General features: G+C 39.4%; 1 protein-coding gene across 1 annotated transcript in view; it reads right to left on the minus strand.

Annotated features, from left to right (window-relative positions):
* Positions 1-6,914: 6,914 nt before the first annotated feature.
* The window catches only part of TMEM39A (transmembrane protein 39A), a 31,049-nt gene continuing 15,828 nt past the window's right edge, over positions 6,915-22,135 (minus strand). Inside the window, exons 5-9 of the mRNA XM_082711407.1 lie at positions 17,909-18,063; positions 13,202-13,550; positions 12,228-12,415; positions 10,189-10,309; positions 6,915-7,400 (exon numbers count right to left, since the gene is read on the minus strand). Of these exons, the coding sequence (XP_082567533.1) occupies positions 7,167-7,400; positions 10,189-10,309; positions 12,228-12,415; positions 13,202-13,550; positions 17,909-18,063 (1,047 nt within the window). The 3' untranslated portion in view covers positions 6,915-7,166. The remainder of the gene's footprint in view (positions 7,401-10,188; positions 10,310-12,227; positions 12,416-13,201; positions 13,551-17,908; positions 18,064-22,135) is intronic.

The following is a 22,135-nucleotide window of genomic DNA, read 5'->3' on the forward strand; positions in this document are numbered from 1 at the left end:
TACACAGGTCTCATTTCAAAGCCTGAAAACATAGTGGGAATGTATTCATTGGTCTGGAATTGGAGTGGGAGGGGTTCAGGAGAGGTCCAGTTTCCACCAGGATTGAGTAGGACCACATTCTACCCAGCTTGTCCAATCTGATGACAAAATGAATCCTGGGGTTAAATGTCAGGAGAATGATTTTAGGCACTTCCAGGTCAGCTCAAAATGTAGAATGACAAAGGATGTGTCGTCCTTTGTCAACACCTTCTCTAGCAAAGTCAGGCCAGAAGAGGGAGCAGGCACTTTTCCAAGTATGGAGAGGCATAGGAGATGGAAGAAGAGTGATTGCCTGAGATCAGTGTTGGTCCAGATAGTACAAAACTGGGGGTCACCACGGATGGACGGGCACACAGTAGGTCATTTAGCAGCCTTGAGGTTCATGGGCAGTGCAAAATCACTACTTCGTGAGGATGAAGGAGGATGTAGCTTAGTGTAAGAAACCCATGCAGGGTGTAGCCATGCGTTTTCCTGGATGGATCACAATGCTTTGCAATAACTTAATGCCATGGCAACTCCTGGCTAATAATTCTGCAAGGTAAAGCACTTTTTCAAAGGCGTCTGTTAGAAATCCACAAGGTTTCACCTTGTTGAGCTTGACGAATGTTTCCAAAGATATAATCAAATTTTTTCTATTGATTAAAAAAATATAAATGCTAAACCTATCCCTAGACATTTAAGTGTAATTAAAATGTTGCTATGCTTTAAACATGTATTCTAATAAATGATATAAAGGATAATGCTTATGATGGCACTATAAACTAGAGGATGAGGACCTAGGGTCACCAAAATCAGTATTTGAAAAAGTAGATTATATGCATCAGGCTCATTGTTCTAGTTTGATGTTAGTTTTTACTTCAAGGTTTGGTCTCACAGCCAAAGGCCTGATGAGTTGCTTCAGTAAATTTGTTCTTTTTTTACTTACCTCTTACTGTCAAATATTTGTTAACTTCTCTTACTGTTATAATCCTACACATTACCTAAGATACCCAGTGCAAATCAATGGATGTTGTCATGAAAACTAAGAAGAAAAAACCTACTGCTTCTCAAAAGTCCACAGCTTAGGGAGTTATGTGTGTGGGTCCATCTTAATAGATGGAAACTCAAATTTTCTATTACTTGAAGCAACCAATTAAGGGGGACTACTCTCATTTGAATGATTATGTAAATGGTCACGTTTAAGAAGCAAGATCCTGGGGTGCCTGGGTGGCTCAGTGGGTTAAGCCTCTGCCTTCAGCTCAGGCCATGATCTCAGGGTCCTGGGATCGAGCCCCGCATCAGGCTCTCTGCTCTCTCTCAGGGGAGGCTGCTTCCCACCCCCGCCCCCTGCCTGCCTCTCTGCCTACTTGTGATCTCTGTCAAATAAATAAATAAAATCTTAAAAAAAAAAAAAAAAGCAACAGCAGCAAAATCCTGGTATATATTATCACAAAAAAGACGAAGAGGGGCCCTCAACAGGTCTAAATCACAGGCCCTTAGAAAAAACAATCATGCAACAGAGGCTTACCATCCGGTAATATTTGCAGTGAGAAATGCCATTGCCAAAGGGATAAAAATACTAGCGTTCTGGCAACAATATTTTTAGAACTTTATGCCACTCAGGCCTGCTCCTGTCATCCCTCATTACTTCTCTAACTACCTTTTCTCCTCCATACTCTCAATCCCCACTCAGCTGTTTCTCTTTCCTGTATCCATGCCCACTGCCCCCCAACTTGGCAGCACACAGTTGCCCTCACTCCTAATCTATCCTACAGTTCCTCTGGAGTCTTCTCTTCTCACACCCCTGGTGTTTTCCCTGAATGTTGCTTCCACTTCCTGGACTCCCACGAAAATTGACGCTTACCTGAGAGCACCTCTGTTCCTACACAGAAGGCTACACAACCCTCCCTTGTTACACAGACTACAGATCGCAGAGATGATGTTCTCATTTCCCACTTGTTTCTGCACGATTGCTTCTTCCCACCTCATACAAAAATCTCTCATTACCACAATTCATGGAATCGAGTTATTTTTACTTTTACCATTCTTTGTGGCCATGATGTAGTCAACGTCCCAGATCTCCCAGTCTTTGGCACTGAGCATCCTGTTTCCACCATCCTACTGGATGATTTCAGTATTCCTGAGGAAAACCCACTCCACAGTCTTGGCACAGTTGCTTAGTTTTTACTGCTCTTCAGTTTTGGCCATTTGCCTCCAGGGTTACACATTGCTGTTTCAAAATCCAGAACTCTGTGATCCCAAACTCTCATATTCTATTCTCAAAACTCCTATCCTTGCTCCTTTATTCCTTTGACTTATTCAAAATTACTAATGCCTGGCCTACCCCTACCCTTTCCGACAGACAGTACGCCCAACCAGACTTCTTCCTTCCCTAACCTTTCCAGACCCCAAGCTACAGCATCTCAACTCTTCCTGCCAGCACCACTAACTCCCTTGACTACTTCAGCCATTAACTGCTGTGTGAACCTCCAAACGAGGACCAGGACTCTTAGCACCCATCTTCTCTACTCTTATTTATCTTTTGGGTTAGACCAGAGAAAAATCATAAAACTGTGGCCAGAGAGCCTTTGAAAATTTATGGTTTACCACCTCAGCAGTACCCTCATTCCCAAAACTCACAAAAGCTATTCCACTATTCTAAGTCTCCTCCTAGATTGACCCCCCCACCATCAAAATTGCCTCTTACTTCAGAAGTTCCTGCTGTCAGATGTTTCTTCCACTCCCACACCCCCAACAATTACTTCCCCTTCTCCATGTACGTGTGTATCTAACCCCCCTTTTAGCTCAGAGAAATTGCTATCCCTTCTGCCCAAGGGCTCCCAAGAACACTTTCTAATTCACTACTTCTTCATTCTAATTCACTACTCTGGATCAACCAACCTGACTTCCACCCCCCTTGCTCCATTAAAATTTCTCTTACTAGTCACCAATGATCTAATAACCAAATCCAACAGTCAGTTCTCAGTTTCTCAGTCTCTTAACTTCCTTATTTGATACTGTTCATCATCTTTTTTTTTTTTTTTTTAAGATTTTGAGAGAGAGAGAGTACATGCCCACAGAGGGAGAAGCAGACTCCCCGCTGAGCAGGAAACCTGGCATGGGGCTTGATCCCAGGACCCAGAGATCATGAACAGAGATGAAGGCAGCCACCCAAACGAGCCTCCCAGGGACCCTTGATCACTTCTTCCTTGCAACACTAGTTCACCTTAGTGAAACCTCTTAGATTTCCATTTCCTTAGTCTTGTTCATTTGAAAGCTTCCTCTTCCTCTGCTCTTAAATGTTGTTATTCACCAGAATTGTCCTCTTTTCTTTCCACTTTCTCTATCACCCACACAGTGGTGACACCCACCCCATGCCCTCTCACCTCTTACATAGACTCTTTAAATGGTTGGGTAACTGATCTCCCTGCATTCTCATTGACACCTGTCCATTCTCCAAACCAATTGGACATATTGCTGCCCAAGTTGTCTAATATAGGAGAGTGGATCTCATCAAAGTCACCTTGAGTGTGTTAAAACAGACATCCGGGTTCCATTCAAAGTTTATGATTCAGTAGGTTTGGGACGGGGCTTGAAATTATGTTTCTAGTAAATCCCCCGTTAGGCAATGCTGCTGCTGCAGATCCAGAGATTATATTTTGAGAACTCCTGACTTGAGAACCCTCTGGGTCATGAATCCTAAATTGAAAATCTTTCATTAGCTGTCTTTAATTCCTAGTCTTCTGTCTGCTTAAGAATTACTTGAAGTGCTTGTGAAAGGGGCAGTTTTGGGCTTTACTCTCAAGATTCTGACCTATTAGATCTGATGTAGTGTCCAAGGATCACATCTTTGAGAACCTGTGATTTAGAAGATAATAAAAGTTCAAACCCCTTAACATGGACCTTGTGTCCTCATATAATCTAGTCTTTGCCTACTTCTCTAGCATTATTGAACTAGTTATTTAAGAACTGGTGGAAGTCCATGCCTTGGGTTTTTGTATATCCTGTTCCCCTGCATGCAACCTCTCCCCCTCATTTATGTGGTACTCCCCCAGTCCTCCCTTAAAATGCTGTGTTACTGCCGCAGTGAAGTCCTCCCTGATACTGCAGATTCCAAGCAAAGTTGAAGACTCTTCTCTGCATCACCTCTGCACCTTGTATATACTTCCTTTCCGAATACCCCTTTGTTGTTATTACTGATTTACTTACCTGCCTTGTGTTAATCAACTCTAAACCATCACTATCTCTGGCACCCAGCAGTGTCCAGTACATAATAATTGCTCAGGAAATAGAAATGGGAGAGGGGTAGTGGGGTGATGATTTGAGGGGAGGGGAAAGAAGCTTAAGGAATATAACATGGAATCAGAATAAATAGGATACTGAGGAACATCTCCATCATGCTCATGCCCGTGAACTACTTTCTACTTACCTACCTTAAGTCACCCTAACAGCTGGTCGAGCATCTTTCTTCCTTTTCTTGTATCCAAAGTTCACCCAAATGATCATTTTTCCACATACCATTTAATTTCTCAGTATATAAACAACCACCCAAAGGCCATCCTTTACGGAGTATGGATCTCCTATCACTATGCAAAGATGATGTTGTCCTTTCTCTCACATGATCCGGAAGTAGTAGGATACACAGATCACTGGTAATTTTTCTCTTCCCCATCTGAATGTGGCACCTCCTAAAAGGGCATCTGAAATGTGTACCAGCACATTGAACTGCAACTTTTATCTCCCGGATGCTGTCCTATCTGAAAAGAGAGGGGGCACTTCTTCATTCCTATACCCCAAACTAGTTTCTATTTCTTATCCTCGTTCATTTGTTTACCCAGCCTGGCATCTGGTCCTCCTGTACCATCCTGTTTAGGATTACGGCCAAGGCCAAACCAGAGCGGGTGTTATCTACTACAGACTACTACAAGAGTAGTCTATTATCTCTATTCAGTTATCTGGGCTACTTTTCAGTGACAAAACCAACTTGGAGCCATTTTGAGGAGACATCTTCCTGTCAGGACCACCCAATTTGCTCTTAACTGTCAAGTAACCTCATCAAGATGTTTATTAGTCAAGGGGTGCCTTGCTGGCTCAGTCGGTCAAGACATCTGCCTTTGGCTCAGGTCATAATCCCGGGGTTCTGGGATCGAGGCCCGAGTTGGGTTCCCTGCTCAGCCAGGGAGTCTGCTTCTCCGTCTCTCCCCCTCCCCACCACTTATGTATTCTCTCTCTCTCTCAAATAAATGAAATCTTAAAAAAAAAAAATTATTAGTCAAAAGAAAACCTATTTTTAAGACCCTAAGGAAAGAATACTGAATGGTAACTTTCCTGTCCTCCTTCACTCTGAGAACTACCGTATTTAGGCTGAACCATTTATGAAACCAACCAACACACTGTGGTTACCTTGCTATTTTTCCAGTATATTAAAAATTGTTCCCACCTCAGGCCACTGCCTTTCCCCAAAGCTATTTATATGGCTCAGTCTTGCTTCATTGCTTTGCTCAGAAATTACCTTCTCAGAGATGCCTTCTAGCAATGCCATTCCTAGTACTTTTTATTTCCTTGTCCTGATTTATTTTCTCTTTACTACACTTACTACTACCAGGGACATTATATATAAACTTATTTATGGCACACCTTGCACCCCCCCCCCCCCACATTGTAAGTTCTATGAAGGTAGGGCCTTTGCATTCCTTACTCACTGCTGACCATATCCCCGGTGCCTAACATGGTGCCTGGTGGTCAACATGCATTTGTTAAATAGCTAAATAGACTCAAATTGCCAAATTATGTAACTTAAAAAAAAGTATACACATCAAAATACTTAAGGAAACAATGGTTAATTTAAACACAGAAGCCACCTTGGGTAGCTGTATATATACCCTAGCCCTCATCATGCTACCTTGCTGAAAACCTGCTGGGAACACTTCTGTAAGAATTGTTTTCAGAGCCAGTTTATGAAATTACATGTTTGGTCTTTTTACTTTATAAGTCATATTGTTTCTCACCAAAAAGTTCACAGTGTAAAAAAGCCAAACCAAGCACAGAAAACCTATGAGAATATATTTTAGGCTCTCAAGACAAGGCCTCAGAAGTTTAGATGACTAGTGACATCAATTGACTAAGATCACCTCTCGAGAATACGGACATGGACTGGCAAGGGTTAATGCTCACAAACATAGAGGTTCTGGAATTTGAAACTAAAAACACACATTTTAGGCACAGATCAAATTATCGGGGGACAAAGAGGTAACTTCTTCTATTTCACTTCTGCTTATAACTCCGAACATGCCGTTGTAGGTGGGCTGCTGCTCAGACTGTATCCAAGATTGTTTAGCTGAGGACTGGCCCATTCTTCTAGGCGGCAGGGATCTTCAGCCTGCCCACCCTCCAGCCCACATGGCATTTGCACTCATCTTCTCCCACTGGTCCAGCCATACACCTTCTTCCTGGGTGCGGGCACTCTAAAGACTTTGCCTTAAAAATTATCATTTCAAACAGCTAATAATTAAAGAAAAATCTTAAGAGGCGAAAGAAGTGAAAAAACAGGGAAAATAACAGCAATATCCGCTGAGTTTCAGGATAGCACCTTATTCGTAAGTACTTCTGAATGTCATTGGGCAGAACTAAATGCTGAGTTTTCCTCCCATGATGCAAAAGAGAGAGTCCCAGCCAGGACCATAAGCCACGCTTTGCCCCAAGTATTCCAATACTGTTAGCCAGCCAGAGAGAAAGAGAACAGGTGCTATCAGGCAACTCCACTGATCTCCGTTTCTGTAGCAGGAAGGCCAACTGAGGACTAAAGATATTGAGAGGACTGGAAAAGTAGACATACCGAAGGTACGGTGTAAAGTGATACAGGAGATGTTGTAAATGAATGAGTTATTCCAGAGCCATACGAACAAATCAATCTCTTTACTGGAGAGGCACACCTCTCATCCTGTGTTATTATTCAAATGTACTAACACATGAAAGATCACATCACCTTGTTTGTGGATACATTTAATATCCCTTACCCTTCCCACCTTTCAAAACATAATAGTATACAAAATATAAAATATCTTAAATATTTATAAAAATCGCAAGAAAAAAATAGAACGTATGAAAATATTTTTATCTGAGTTCTCCCCTCATTGTTGAGAGGCAGCTTAGTTTGCCTTGAGTTCATAACTGTTGAGTGGGTAGGAGTATGCCCTGCCTAATACTATTCTGTCCCGGAGAAGTTTAAATAAAACATAGTAGTTGCAGAAGAGGATGAGAGCCATGGAAAGTGTGTGGTTCCACTTCTCCGACCGCAGCAAGGAATAGAGCTGGTAGAAGACGACACTGCCCTCAATAAGGATAAGCAGATTTAACAGCCTTAATGGACGATGAAATAGGAACTGTAAGGAAGATGAAAGGCAAAATATTATTTCATTAAAAAGTAAAGACTACAGTTATTCTCACATTTTTCTCCTAAAATAATTTCGTATTTATAGGTTCCTATGTGCCATAACATATAGATCTGCTTACTGAACATCAATCAGGCTATTTCTTGCTGTAGAGACCCAAACCTTTTCCTTTTTGTTCAATGAATAATGAAATAAATTTTATTTCAAAATGTCCTGAGATAGGAAAAAGGATCACACCTAAAAGAACTGCCTCTAAACATTTTTCTTAAATTCTATCTTATCTTGGGTATATATTTTATTTGAGATAATCAAAAGCACATTTATCTAAGACAAGGGCTAGATAAAGGACTGACTAGGAAATATTTTAGATTTTGCAAGTCAAGAGGCAAAACCTGAAGATAATTATATAGGTACTTAAAGCCATTTAAAATGAATGATTTTAAAAAGTAAAAATCATTGTTAGTTTGTGTGCTGGTCTAAGACATAAACACTAGACAAGTCTGAGGGGAGGGGAAGTCTTATAAGCTGAAGTATCAAAACAATATTTCTTAATTTTCCCTTAAACCATTTACCTACCATCATTACTGACTAAAATCCTCTACACCATATATTTCTGCTGGGTTTTTTTCTGGATATTGAGAAGTAGGGTGCACAGACAGGACAATGAGGAAGGAAGGAAAAATTAGTCAGAATTAGAGTCTGGCTAAAAACAGGGCTGCTCACTGTTTTCATTCCACCAAATTCTTCACTCTAAGAGGTTAAATCCTGGTTTACTAATAAAAACATATTATGAATAGAAAGATAGAGGCAATCAATTGCAAACTGTGGCAACGGTACTATATCAGATCTAAATAAACTAATTTGGACCTCAAAGTTCAAATGTGAGAATAAAGCCAAACCGTCATGACAGCTCTGAAAGGTAGCCAGGTTCTTCAGGTCCTTCTCTGAGAGGAAGAAAATGTTTAACCTATTAACAATTAAAATTAAATGTGCCAGTAAGCTACAAACTGAATGAGTAGAAAGGTGAGGAAGGGTTTTAACTTCTAATAGCTATAGGCAGTCGGCACATTTTAAATGAGTGTTCTCAAAACTTCAGTATGCCTAAGAATCATTTCCAGATAGGTAAATGCTGCAAATTCCTGGAATCCTTCAGATATTCTGATTCAGAAGTCTGGGGTTGGGACCCTGAATTAAAGAGTGAGCCAGGTGATTTATATGTAAGTGGCCCAAGGACCACTTTGAGAAGCACTGATTTACCTGTTTGGTCATGCAAAATCAGTAATAAATTAATTTCCTTAATCCTTATTCTTTGGATTTCACCTGACTCTTCAGCTATCCAACATACTAGCAAGGAAAATACCTATTTTCCAAGCAGAAAACTGCAGTAGAATATCTTATTATAGGTTTCTTTTACTACGGCCAAAAGAAGTCATTAATGGCCTATGGAATAAAGCTGACTGAATTAACTAATCTATGTAGAAACCAAATCCTTCTGCGGTTGTGACTTGAGTCCGCTCCTCCCTAGATTCCTCATTCAAGGGCCTTGTACTTGCCCCATGCTCCTCTCAGCCCCACCTTGTCCTCTGCTACCAACCGCCTCCTCCGGCCCCCAGCCCCGGCCCAACTGTATTTACAAGCATCCAGCCCTGATGTGAAGTTCCTAGTATTTGAGTGAAAGGCCCTTAGCAGCAAACACCTGCAGAACCAGAAAGCCTGTGTACCCTCACAAGGAACTGGGAGGGAGGGAGAATGAGATTCAAGTATCTCAAAAAAAGATTTCCAATTCTTTTTTAGACTATAATCTCTATTCAAAGGCAATGCACCGCACAATGAACAGTCCCTTGCATGCACCATCTTTTCCCCACTGCCACTGATCAGCTAGCTAGCCTTTCCCAGATAAATAAATACTCCTGCCTCTAGTGTCAGAATTTCCAAGAAAACTGAAAGAGCAATAGACATAATCCAAGGCATACATTCAAATGGGATAGAAGCTGGGTTTAATGGATGTCTACTGCTTCCTCCTTTCTCCTTTTAATCCAGGAAAAGATAAAAGGCCAGAGATCATGGCATTTGTCTTCCTTTCAAAAGGGAAGTCAAGGTACTTTAAGGAGGTAATACATGGGACAAATACAAAAACAAAACAAAACAAAACAAAAAACCCAAACACCCAAACTCATTACATTATTACTATATTAAATATCACTTAAGGACACATAAACACAACATAAGGATAAACCAAACTATTACAAATAAAAATTGTAAGATGAAAAAGGGAAGTCTTAAATAACTGCCTACTTGTTCCATCCAGGTAATATTAGACTCAACAAATCCCAATATGACTTGAAGCTGTTGCAGTTGGGACAATGGTATTGATCTTCAAACTGCTTTTCAGAACACATTTCCAGGGTGCCTGGGTGGCTCAGATGGTTAAGTGTCTGCCTTCAGCTCAGGTCATGATCCCAGGTTCCTGGGATTGAGTCCCACATCGGGCTCCCTGCTCTGCGGGGAGCCTGCTTCTCCCTCTTCCTCTCCCGCTCCCCCTGCTTGTGCTCTTTTGCTCTCTCTCTCTCAAATAAATACATAAAATCTTAAAACAAACAAACAAACAAACAAAAAAAAACAACAAACAAAAAAACCCCACATTTCCAAAAGACAAGGGCCAGTATTAGAGTGATAGTAATTACCATGTGCTTCACACTGTGCTAGGTGCTTACACACATAGTGGCCTCCTGACACTTACCACTAAGTTTATGTTTGAAAAGAAATAAGTGGTACTTGCATAAAAGCGGGCATGGGATACGTCTGAAGGCACTGCCACGTTGTAAGGCCCCATGGCTCTATACAAGCATCTGCTGTGTCGTACCAGCACCCCTTGAGGCCATATTGTATTTTCTGACCAACTAAGGGAGAAAGAAATGCAATGTTAGCATGTTGGCAATTACAAATAAGACAGAGTATGGCAAGGCCCACTACATTTCTAAGAAGGAATTAAGTATGCAAGGCTTCATCTGCCTGAATTCTGAGGATACACTGCACAAACAGGAAAGAGTCAGGAAGGCTTTGTTATCATAACTTCATTGCTGTACAGTAGAGAGGCTGAAAGTGATACAATGAACTCTGTGTCAAAGGACTTATGAGGCTTAGGAGATTGAGCAGAAATTAATGTGTAAGGCAACTATGAGCCAGAAAACCGAGTGTAATCAGATGGACTGTCATCTCAACCCCTAGTGAGCAAAATCTATTGATGGAAATGCTAGAGAGAATAAACAAGAACAGAAAGTAGACTGTAGTGAAAGTAATGGACAAATGAACATATTGTCAAATCAGCATGATATTTACTGCAGAATTAATCCCAAAAAGCTATAGAAAATCAGTCTGTCACATATTTCAAATGCCTCCTATATGCGTGAAGCTATACAGAAGAGAGACACACAAGGTACTGACACACAGATTTTACTTTTTACCGCTTTCCTGGTTTATTTTTATAGAAGTTTCTCTAGGAAAAAGAAGTTACGGAAGAAGCTTCATTGTTTCCAGCACCAATGTAATGGAGTTGGGGCAGGGATGGGGATCTTCAAGTTAAGTTTTTAAAAAAATCTAAGTTAATTCATCTCTTCCTGATTTTGGAAAGGTTAGTTTCCTAGGGTAAGAACTGGGACAACATTTTAGATATGTTAAACAAAAATAAAAACAAAAACAAAAAAAAGAAAAAAGTCTAGCACCCTGAAGTTTTCCCAGTTCAGAAAATGTTCCGTCGGCCTTGCTCACACTTACCAGCATTAAAGTGATGATACACCTCATGGCCATGTGCCATCAGGAGCCTGAAGATGTACAGTACTAGTACTGTGGATTGTATTTTCAATTTTTATTGAAATTTGTCCTTTGCCCACAGTCGGGTTTCTTTTCAGCCTGGCCCAATCTCTTTCAGTTCCTGGGCTTGAAGGCCTGTGCTAATCTGTATCAGACATCAAGGCAGATAATTGAAGGGAGGACTCTGAGGGGGGAGAGGGGAAAAGAAAGTCCCCTCAATCTGTCCCACTTCATTAGGAAAGAATTTCTAGGTGATGAAATTTGTGAAATGTTCCAATTATAAAAGGGAGGAAGATGAAGATGGTCCAGGTCTGAAAGGAAGGTATGGTGAAGGGAAAGAGTGAGAGGAACAAAAAGGTTCTAAAGTTAACCATTTTGGATCACAGGGACCATGCAGAGAAATGACTGATAAGGGAACACGATGAGAGGAACACTCAGAGTGAACTCAATTAGGGACAGCTTTCATTTAAATATGGGAAAAGCAGGGAAACATTCATTAGCATGTTTAAGAAAAAAGATAATAAGAAATGCAAGCAAGGAAAATTATTAGAACAAATTTGCATTTATTAGAAAGAAGAGATGAGAGAAGCAAATTCTAGCTGCCTGAGTGTGAGAGGATTAGCTAGCAACTATTTAGCTGTGGCAATTAGGAGAAGATGAATCTTACAGTCTTCCAAAGAGAATTAAAAATATATCATGACTCTGTGAATTTGGGCAAAGGGTTAAAACTGAAAGAAAACTCCATTATTACAGCTTGGGAAACAAATTCACACTCCAGGGTGACTGGGCAGCTGAAAGGTAGGAGGCATTTAAGGAGGGACTGGGGATGGTGGTGGGAATGGGTTAATGTCTTCTGTGTTCAGTTTAGAGTGATGACAAGCTTCCATGTAGACAAAAAACTAAAAATCAAATGTTCAAAGCCAAGAACAAGAATGACATACAAAGCAAATAAACATGATCAGCAGCATGTAGAAGGTGTTATATGGTTTTACCCTCTAGGCTACTCACATGTGCTGTGGAGCATTGCTGTAGGACCCATGTTCAAGCTTCTGCCACTTGCCCAGGTGAGCGGCTGATTTATGTAGCAAATCACAGTATTTAGACGGCAGCAGTTGTGTGGTGAGCATGACAAAAGCATTGATCCACACCATAATGAGGTGCTCACATGACCAGCGCATGTCATAGTACTGGGTACTCTGGAAGAGATCAGAAGAGGGAGAAATGATTCGCGCACTGTTCAGCAAGAAGGGAGGGACGGCTGCGCGTACGTATGCCCTGCAGGCAAACGCCACACTGAGTCACACATGCAATGGTTGTCCTGCTGTCCGTGCAGAAAGTTCAAGAGCAGAGTCCTCCAAAATCCTGCAACCTGACTTTCTGGCTGTATGAATTAGGGATGGGAGGGAGAGGCAATTATATTTTAAGTGCTTCCTTTCTAGAAGAGGTGAGTGCCCTCTGTAAATGACCACTCCAGCTGCAGATGTGCTTCTCAATGGGTGAAGAAAGGGCACTAAAATGTCCCAAAAGATTTTGGGCCCAAGTGACATCCAGACCATTTTTCTTTTCCACTGAAGTAAATTGAAATTTAGATAAAGGTTAGATTAAATCCAAGGAAACTCCTGATTAACCATGTTAAGATCAACTAGAGTAGGCTGAATTGTATTAAAACCTCAATCCTTTTAGGCTACTACATACTGATTCTAGAATAAACACAAACTTTATTTTCCCCAGAAACTGGAAAAAAAAAAACAAAAAACTTTAAAAAAGAAAGGAAAAAAAAAGAGGGGACCACCACGGGTGCATCACATATATGGAAATACCTATCCGCCAACCAGGAGCGGTATTAGTGCACTCCAGATGCAGCCGAACTCCACCATCCAGGCTGCCAAAGGGGAGACAGAGAAAAGGGGGATTAAATAAGAAATACCCAGTTTATGTCATTCACACACAAGTCGAGGAAGCACATACAAGAAACCACTTACCTTCACAAAACACAGGGGGAGAAATGCAACATAGTAGGCACTGAAGAGGGAGTTGAAAAGAACTTCCTTGATTCTGTGGTTGAAATCCGCTTTCAGACATTCCACTTCATTGCGAATGAGGTCTGGAGAGAGGGGGCAGCTGTGCGTGGGGATGGGCGTGGCATTATTAAACTGTTCTTTCAGAGACTCCAGCAATAAGGAGAGGAAGTCTTTGGATTTGGCCAAGCCACCCACAGTTGAGGCACTTTCTTCTACCGCCTGATGCTGAACCATGTAGTTATAGTCTGTGAGAAGAAGATGAGCTCTACTATCTTGGTGGAAACAGCAGAGAGGAACATAAACACCAAACCTGCAGAAGACGGTAAATATGAAAATAAGACCACAGATGCCACCTATGATCAAATCTAGATCTAACATAACTATGTTAGTAAAACAGTCATGATTCACAAGGATGAACGTAACAGAACAGGGACTCTGTTGACAGTAAATTCATCATCAGGGAAGTTCTTGAATTTCTTCCCACAAAGGCAATATACATTCTACTATACAGTAGAACAATGGAAGACTACAGAAATCACAATGACAAAACAGAAAACACCAAAAAATGAAGACTTTTATAATTTTTACAACTGGGTGCACAGACTTCATACTTCTATGTTTAGTCACATACAGTATAAACTGTTTTATAACTTTGAGTGTGTTTATATATAGGTATCTATTTTGAGCATTTTTTTCATATCATTACATATTTTTTCTATAACAATTTTTAAAGATACTATAATTCTCATACAGATGCACTCTAATTTATCCACTTCTCTCTTGTTGGAAACTTAGGTGGTTTCCTACTTTGCATTACCATAAATATGAATGTAGGGATATAATCCTACATGATCTTTATGTGTATCTGGTAATTTTCAAATGGTATGCCCTTCACTTCCAATTTCCCCTTCTTAGTGAGGGGCTCCCCCTGCCTCCCCGCTACATTACCCACCCCAATCCTACAGGCACTCCTAAGTTCCCCCTGCCTGGTTATTTTTCTTCAGAGATCTTACCCCTACATGTGTTTTACATATTTTTCAGGTTTTTAATTTGGGTGGTTTTTTTGCTTGTTTATTTGTTTATTTGGTCTATCTTCCCCTTACTATAATCTAAGTTCTGTGTACCAGAGATTTGGGTCTGCTTAATTCACTGCAATATCCCTGATGTCTAGAATTGTGGCTGAAACATACTACACACTTAAAAAATATCTGATGGATTAATGAAAAAAAATTCTAGATGTATAATAAATAAATTTCTACAAGTAGACTAAGTTGGTCAAAGGACTTAATATTTTTGAGACTTTTCATAACTTCTTATAGTTATTTCAACCTTGGTTCCTTAAAACTTTTTAAAATACTTTCCCCAGTCCTCATTAAGTAATGTCCACATTGTGACTTATGTATTATAAATAAAATGGTCATTTCACTGGCATAAATTCAGATATGAAAAACAGCAAATAAAAGATTCCCTATATAGTTATATATTTTATAAAAATATTAACAAATTCACCTATTCATAGTTTTCTACGGAGGAAGAAAGCAAGCTTGTTATGACTAAGGGAGGATGGCTAGCAGCTCCGCAATCCACTGTGAATGTGCGCTGGAGTAGTAGTGTGAGAAGGAGTAAATGAAGAAGCAACAGGCAGAACTCACACATGTGCAAAACCGTGAAGGCCAGAGAAACCTGTCAATATTGCTGAAACACAAGCTGCACATGTAGAGGTGACACGAGAGGCTAGGGTGTGTGGCAGTTGCAACAATGGCCCCATTTCTTAACCCTTCCTATAGTCTTAATGCACAGCCCTCATTCTGTGTGTGAAGTGACCCTGCCCTAGCCCTACGATGGCTCAACAATGCAACCTGTTCTGGCCCATGGAATGTCAGCAAGCATGATGTGATCAGAAGCCTGAAACGGGCTTGCACTCTGGGGCTTGCTTTCATGCCATTTGATCAATTTCAAGTGTGAGTGAACCCAGCTAAGACCAGGGGAGCTGCTTGACTTCCAGCTGACTCCAACATATGTACAATAAATAAATATTGTGGAATGCTATCACGGGTTTGTAGCTGTTTGTTATAGCATTATATAGCAATGGATTAACTGATACAGTGTAGAATGAGAGAAACTAGAAGGGCAGCATCAAAGGCTTAGACTTTGGAGGCTCCATAAGGTAAAGGGGGATAAAGGAAATGATTCATTAAAGAATTTTAATTCAACTTCCATTCTGAAAAGCATTACAGTTGTAATAAAAAATGGAGGGGCGCCTGGGTGGGTTAAAGCCTCTGCCTTCGACTCAGGTCATGATCTCAAGGTCCTGGGATCGAGTCCCGCATCGGGCTCTCTGCTGAGCAGAGAGCCCGCTTCCTCCTCTCTCTCTCTCTCTCTCTGTGTGCCTCTCTGCCTACTTATAAAATAAATAAAATATTTAAGAAAAAAAAAATGGAAAGGAAGAAGGCAAGAATGGATTACCAGAAGACCAGATGGAAGTTTAGAATGTAACAGCAGAGGTTACAGAAAGCAATGTATAGATTTAAGATAATATAAGAGCTACAAAATTAGTCATTGGACTAACCTACCCTAAAGTGAGAAGCTAGCTGAGAATCAAGTTTAAAAACAAAAACAAAAACAAAAGCAGTAAAGAGTCACTTTTTTAACCTATGAATAAATAAGAAAATAAAGATGTAGTTACTGCCATTGTCTAGTAAAACTTCTTACACTTGGGGGCACCTGGGTGGCTCAGTGGGTTAAGCCGCTGCCTTCGGCTCAGGTCATGATCTCAGGGTCCTGGGTTCGAGTCCCGCATCGGGCTCTCTGCTCGGCAGGAGCCTGCTTCCTCCTCTTTCTCTCTGCCTGCCTCTCTGCCTACTTGTGATCTCTCTCTGTCAAATAAATAAATAAAATCTTAAAAAAAAAAAAAAAACTTCTTACACTTATTTTTAAAATTTAAGTTAGATAAAAGATTATACAACTTTAAAAAGTGAAGAAGGCAAATATATTTAAATATAAAATCTGTTTAAATTACATGCTTATTTCATTGTTTTACAGGGGTGTGGAGAGCCTTAAAAAATAAGTAAGCTTCTTTACATTCCTCAACTGAAATGAAAAAGTTGGCTAGTCATTTTGACATGGTAATCCTTTTAAACCTGGCCAAAATATTCCTTGATATGTCCATATTTAGCCTTTCAAGTCAAATATAGTTAAACCTGATTCAACCAGCTGTTGTTCAGAAACAGAACAATGAAATCATCTGAAGTTAAAGAAACTGAAATATTAATCTAGAAATACAGAGACAACTGATGTAAAATATATACCTTATAATAAATATGAATCATGGAAAATGATGTTTATAATATAGAGTTCATTTTGTAGGGAAAAGGGTAATACAAATGAACTGAATTGATGATCACCTTAAATAATTAAACAATATAATTGCAAAAATAAATAAGTAAACAGTATAATTAGACCTACCATAGGACAACCAATAGAAAGACTCTTCCTGCCATCCCTGCCCATTATGCCTTGACTTTAGGCCATGTAACTACTTAAAACCCATGCTTACACAAAGCAATGATTCTCAAAACTTGAGAAAGCATCAAAATCATATGGAAGGCCTGTTAAAAGACAAATTGCTAGGTCCTACTTCTGGAGTTTCTGTTTCAGTAGATTTGGGGTGGATTCTGAGAATTTCTATTTCCAAAAAGATTCCAGGTGATGCTGATGTTGCACTTCTGGGAACCACACTTTGAGAACTACTGATTAAAGCGGAATGGTGCAAACAAGAACTCCAGAATCACAAAGACCCAAGTCTTTCTAATTATCTGACCACAGGAAAGATTTTTAATCTCTTAATCTCTCTTTACCTGTGGCGAAGCCTGCTAACTGTCTGCCAAGAGCCACTGTTCTCCTGCTCTTCCGCTGCAACAGAATTTTTAGTTGAGGTACAGCTGTTCTGCTAAAGACAAATTTCTGCCCTCCCTTATACCCTATACTGCTACAGAGGAGTGGACCAAAAAAGATAGCAGGAGCCTGGGTCCCAAGACCATGGAAGCTAGCTGCCACAGCTCTCCAAGATGATTTACCCACATACTTTACAGAAGAAAGAAATAAACTTCTAATTTTTAAAGCTACTAGTACTTTGGAACTGTTATGTCAGACTAAATACACAGCCTCCTGGGTTATGGGGATGATTTCATGAGGTGATGTTTATAAACACCTAGCCCAGCACCTAGCATATAACAGCAATAAATGGTAGCTACCTACTAACATCCAATGAAGAAAGTATTAGCCCAAAGTATACAAGTTAAACTATGCAGAAGAGTTTAAAAGCCCATGTGTATAATAAGATACAACTATGCACTGCCAATGTAGGCAGCACTTGGGCACTTCATTTGATGAAGAGAGCCAATTAAAATATTCACCATAGGTAGAATAACCATACTTCTCCAGTATTCCTGGGACAGTCCTGAGTTACCCCTGCTGCCCCAACTGTAGAGCCTAGTGTAGAAAATAAATTACAAGTCACCCTACCCACTGATTTTTTCCAATTTTCTGAGCTTTTTTTTTTTTTGGCTTCTATGAATTTCATCTTCCTCACTTTTGTAGTATTGTTTGCTTGACCCAAATAATTTCTTTAAAAACTTACAGGTAAAATGGTAAAACTGGAGTACTCACGGGTAGCCAAGGAAAAGGAGATTGAGGACTGAGTGGCTCCGGAAGAGATTGACGAGGGTCCAACAAAGTACCCATCCACATAAAGTGAGTAGCACCAAGCGAGCTGATATCAGAACCATGTAGTGAATCATAGATGCTGCACCCGCCTTAGTGGCCTGAAAGTTTGGAAGCACCAAAAGGAACATTTTTAAATGGCCTTATTCAAAAGCAATGTGATTCAAGGAATTAGATTTAGTGGAAATCTGCCCCCTTCAAATAAAAGGGAAGGGGGGGGAGGAAAGAAGAAAAAAACTGCCCCATCCCACTTATCTTTCTTATTTTTAAAGATTCAGACTCTTCCAGGCAGTTTGTTGGTTCCTCCTTGTATTCCCAGTGTCTCATACAGACCTCGCTTAAGTTCTTATGACATTGTCTAATTTATTTACACTGGGGTTTCAAAGTATGACCCATGGACCACATTCATCAAAATTACTTGGGCTGCTTACTGAATCTAAAAATGCCTACTGCCTTCCCTTACGAGATACAAGGAACAAAACTGTTAAGTCATGGAACCTATATTTTAATAATCCACCAGGTAATTTTTTTGTAAAGGTATTGAACCATTAATTTATCTGACTTTGGACTGAACTATAATAACCCTCAATAGTAGCAACAATGTCCCATTTTCCTTGGAATCCTCCCCCCAATCTATTTGCTGAATTAATATTTAATGAATTACTGAACCTTCAAAAAATAATCAGATCTCTGACAAATCCCTATATAAATAAAAGCTTCTCTTTTGACTTTTGCAAACATGGAAATAATGGACAATCACTTCCACTACTTTGTATGACAGCTATTCAAATATTTTTCCTTAATCCCACATTTTAAAGACAGATTAAATATAGTAAGAAAGCATACTTGTCTAAACATGAAGCTCTGCAATGTTATTTCCTTTCAGAATGAACTAGGAAGAGAATGAGCAAAATACAGGGGAAAATGGCAGATTCCTACAACCTCAAAACAGCAGTGTCAGAACGTAGAAAGGGGAAAAAATTATGTAGTGTCAATAGCAATGGGAGGGGATAAGGAACTTTTCAGGTCCTTCATCTATTCATTTCTTAATTTACTCAATATACTACATAGCATATATAATATATATGCACTTATATAGTTATTTATAAATGCAAAGAAGCAGCTGAATTAACACCATAGAGAAGGTTCAAATTGTTCTCAGTAACAGTATGGTAAATAATTGTTTATCACTCCCCTGATACATACCTCATGCCAATGTACCTTACCTGTCAAAGCCTAAGGAAGGCCTTTAAGTGGCTTGGAATTACTCTATCGCCTCCATTTTCTTTCCTTTTTTAAGAGATTTTATTTATTTATTTGACAGACTGTGCACAGTAGGAGGAGTGGCGGAGTAAAAAGGAGAAGCAGGCAGGCTCTCCACTGAGCAGGGAGCCTGATGCAAGGCTCAATCCCAGGCCCCTAGGATCACGACCTGAGCTGAAGGCATACGCTTAACCGACTGAGCCACCCAGGTGTCCTCACGGCCTCCATTTTCAAAATAAAAAGGCTGTTCTGCCCAGTGTCACCACAGTAGCAGAGCCTGGATGTATTTGTCACTTTTGTCTTGTTTCAGAGCCCAAGCTCTTAACCATTATGCTATGTACAGCAGATACTATATCAGGTCCTAGGGACATAGTAGTAACTAAGAACTCTGTCTTTATGAGGCTGCCCAAATAAGAAAACAAATATTAAACTTATATTTACACAAATAATTATTTTTACAATTGTGGTAAGTGCTACAGGAAAAAAGCAGGCTGTAAGGAAAAGCAAGTAATAAAAGACCCCAATCTAGGGAAGCCTTTCTGAGGAAGTGGTATTTTAGCTGGGATTAAAGAATAAGCAAAAATGAGCCAGGTAAGGAGTAGAAAAATAATCCTAATAATAATGTTAAAGTATGGTTTATATGCAAATAAAAATTTATATATCAAATATACCAAAATATGGCCCTTTCAATAATGAAGTTGTAATTTAAATTTTTTCCTGCTTTATATTTTAGGGTTTTCCTTTAATTAATTAATTTATTTATTTAAATAAAATGGTGCTCGCTTCGGCAGCACATATACTAATATTTAAATAAAATGTACTACCTTCCTACTTAGAACAAGTTTTTTAAAAAGGAAGTTGCAAGGATGCCTGAGTGGCTCAGTCTGTTGAGCATTTTGCCTTTGGCTCAGGTCATGGTCCCAGGGTCCTGCGATTGAGCCCTGCATCTGGCTCCCTGTGATGCTTCTCCCTTTCGTCCCTGCTTGTGTGCTCTCTCTTCTCTCAAATAAATAAATAAAATCTTTAAAAATAAAATAAAATAAAATAAAATGTGAGTTGCCTCAGGTTGCAAGAATAGTTGAGTAACTTTCTGGTCTTGTGGAGCAAGTCAAGAACTAGAAATGGCCTGGTGGTGAATAAACAGTCTTATATAGTTGGAGGTATTCCTCCTGGAATAGTATTCAGCATTTTTATTAATTACCTCCAGCTTCTCCTTAAAAATGATTGGTCTTTCTCAGGGTAAGGATCCTTTCTGTGATATATAAGCCCCCTCCCCCCAAAAAACCCCAAAAGACAAATTTTTTAATGAAAGAAAGGAAAGATGATTTATGATTTGTCTTACCATCTAATTTAGCTTTTTTTTAGAAAAGAATCACTATACAGCTATTTTTAACTTCTGAATAGGTAATATAGTCACAAATGCTCAAAATAAAAAATGTATAATAGTGTTTGTACTGATTTTCCCACCTTCTGGTCCTGTTCCCAGCCATAACTAGGCAGCTTGTTATTAGTTTGTATGTCCTTCTAGAGATAATTTATTCCTATATAAACAAATGTATCTTATTCCTTCTACCCACCTTATTTTAAACATTGTTTTATATATACACACACACACACATATATATATATATATATATTTTTTTTTTTTTTTTTTACTTAATATTTTAGTGGTCTGTACAATTTCATCTTTTTAATGGCTTCATGCTGTTCCATTATATAGATACCCCATAATTATTTAAACGTTCTTCTCATGGACTTTAAGGTACAGAGACTTCAGTCATTGACCAGAAGTCTGTTTAAATTTAGCTTAAGTATTTTGTTCTCAGTAAGAATTACAGGTTTCTTTTTCTTAAAGTTTTTTTTTTTTCTTTTATTCATTTGAAAGAGAGAAAGAGAGAATGAGAGAGAGTGCTCAGCAGGAGAGGCAGACCCCTGCCAAGCAGGGAGCCTGATGTGGGACTCGATCCCAGGGCTCCAGGATTATGACCAGAGCCGAAGGCAGACGTTTAACCAACCGAGCCACCCAGGCACCCAAGAATTACAGGTTTCTTTAGAAAACAGCTAATTACTCTCCAACTAAGGTCATGGAAAAACTGTTAAACTACTATTAAGCCATTAGCGAAAGAAAGCAACAGGGTACATAAAGTTATAATCTTTGGATCACCAAGGTAGAAACCGCAGTTATAAAGGATTTACACATTAGCTGGACATACTAATTTGGCATATACAAGTACCATTTCTAAGTAATTCAAAGATAAAAAAAATGCTGCCCGTTTTCACATACAAAAGCATAAAACTCCACTGAGTTCCTCTAAAAAAAGAACACAATGTAATATATCCAAAGTAAGCACCTATTTTCATGATCTAAATATAGCAAACTTGGGAGAAAAGTCTTGTTTTTTGTTTTTTGTTTTTTTTTTTTAAGATTTTATTTATTTATTTGTCGAGAGAGAGCACAACCAGGGGGAACAGGAGGCAGAGGGAGAAGCATGTTCCACACTGAGCAAGGAGCCCCTTGCGGGACTTCATCCGAGGACCCTGGGATTATGATCTTTACAGAAGGCACACACTTAACTGACTAAGCCACCCAGGTGTCTCCGAGGAGAAAAAATTTTAGACAGCCTTTCCCTTTGTGAAAAACAGGTAATTCAACTACCAGTGTTTTTCAGTTAACTTCAAATGGCTCTCAGATTATCACTTAATACATGCAATTACTCTGTGCTCACAAGAAATAAGGTTCCTAAAAATTAGGGCTTACAGACACAAATACTTTCATGCATGTTTTAGAAGGAAAAAAAGTTGGCTCTCAGTTATTCGTGATTATAGTAACTATTAATTTAAAATTATACACTGAATTATAAACTCCAAGATTAAAATTGTTAGACACTCTAGCTAAGTTAACATTTTTGT

The sequence above is a fragment of the Mustela nivalis genome, assembly GCF_964662115.1.
Source record: "Mustela nivalis genome assembly, chromosome: 1".
NCBI lineage: Eukaryota > Metazoa > Chordata > Mammalia > Carnivora > Mustelidae > Mustela > Mustela nivalis.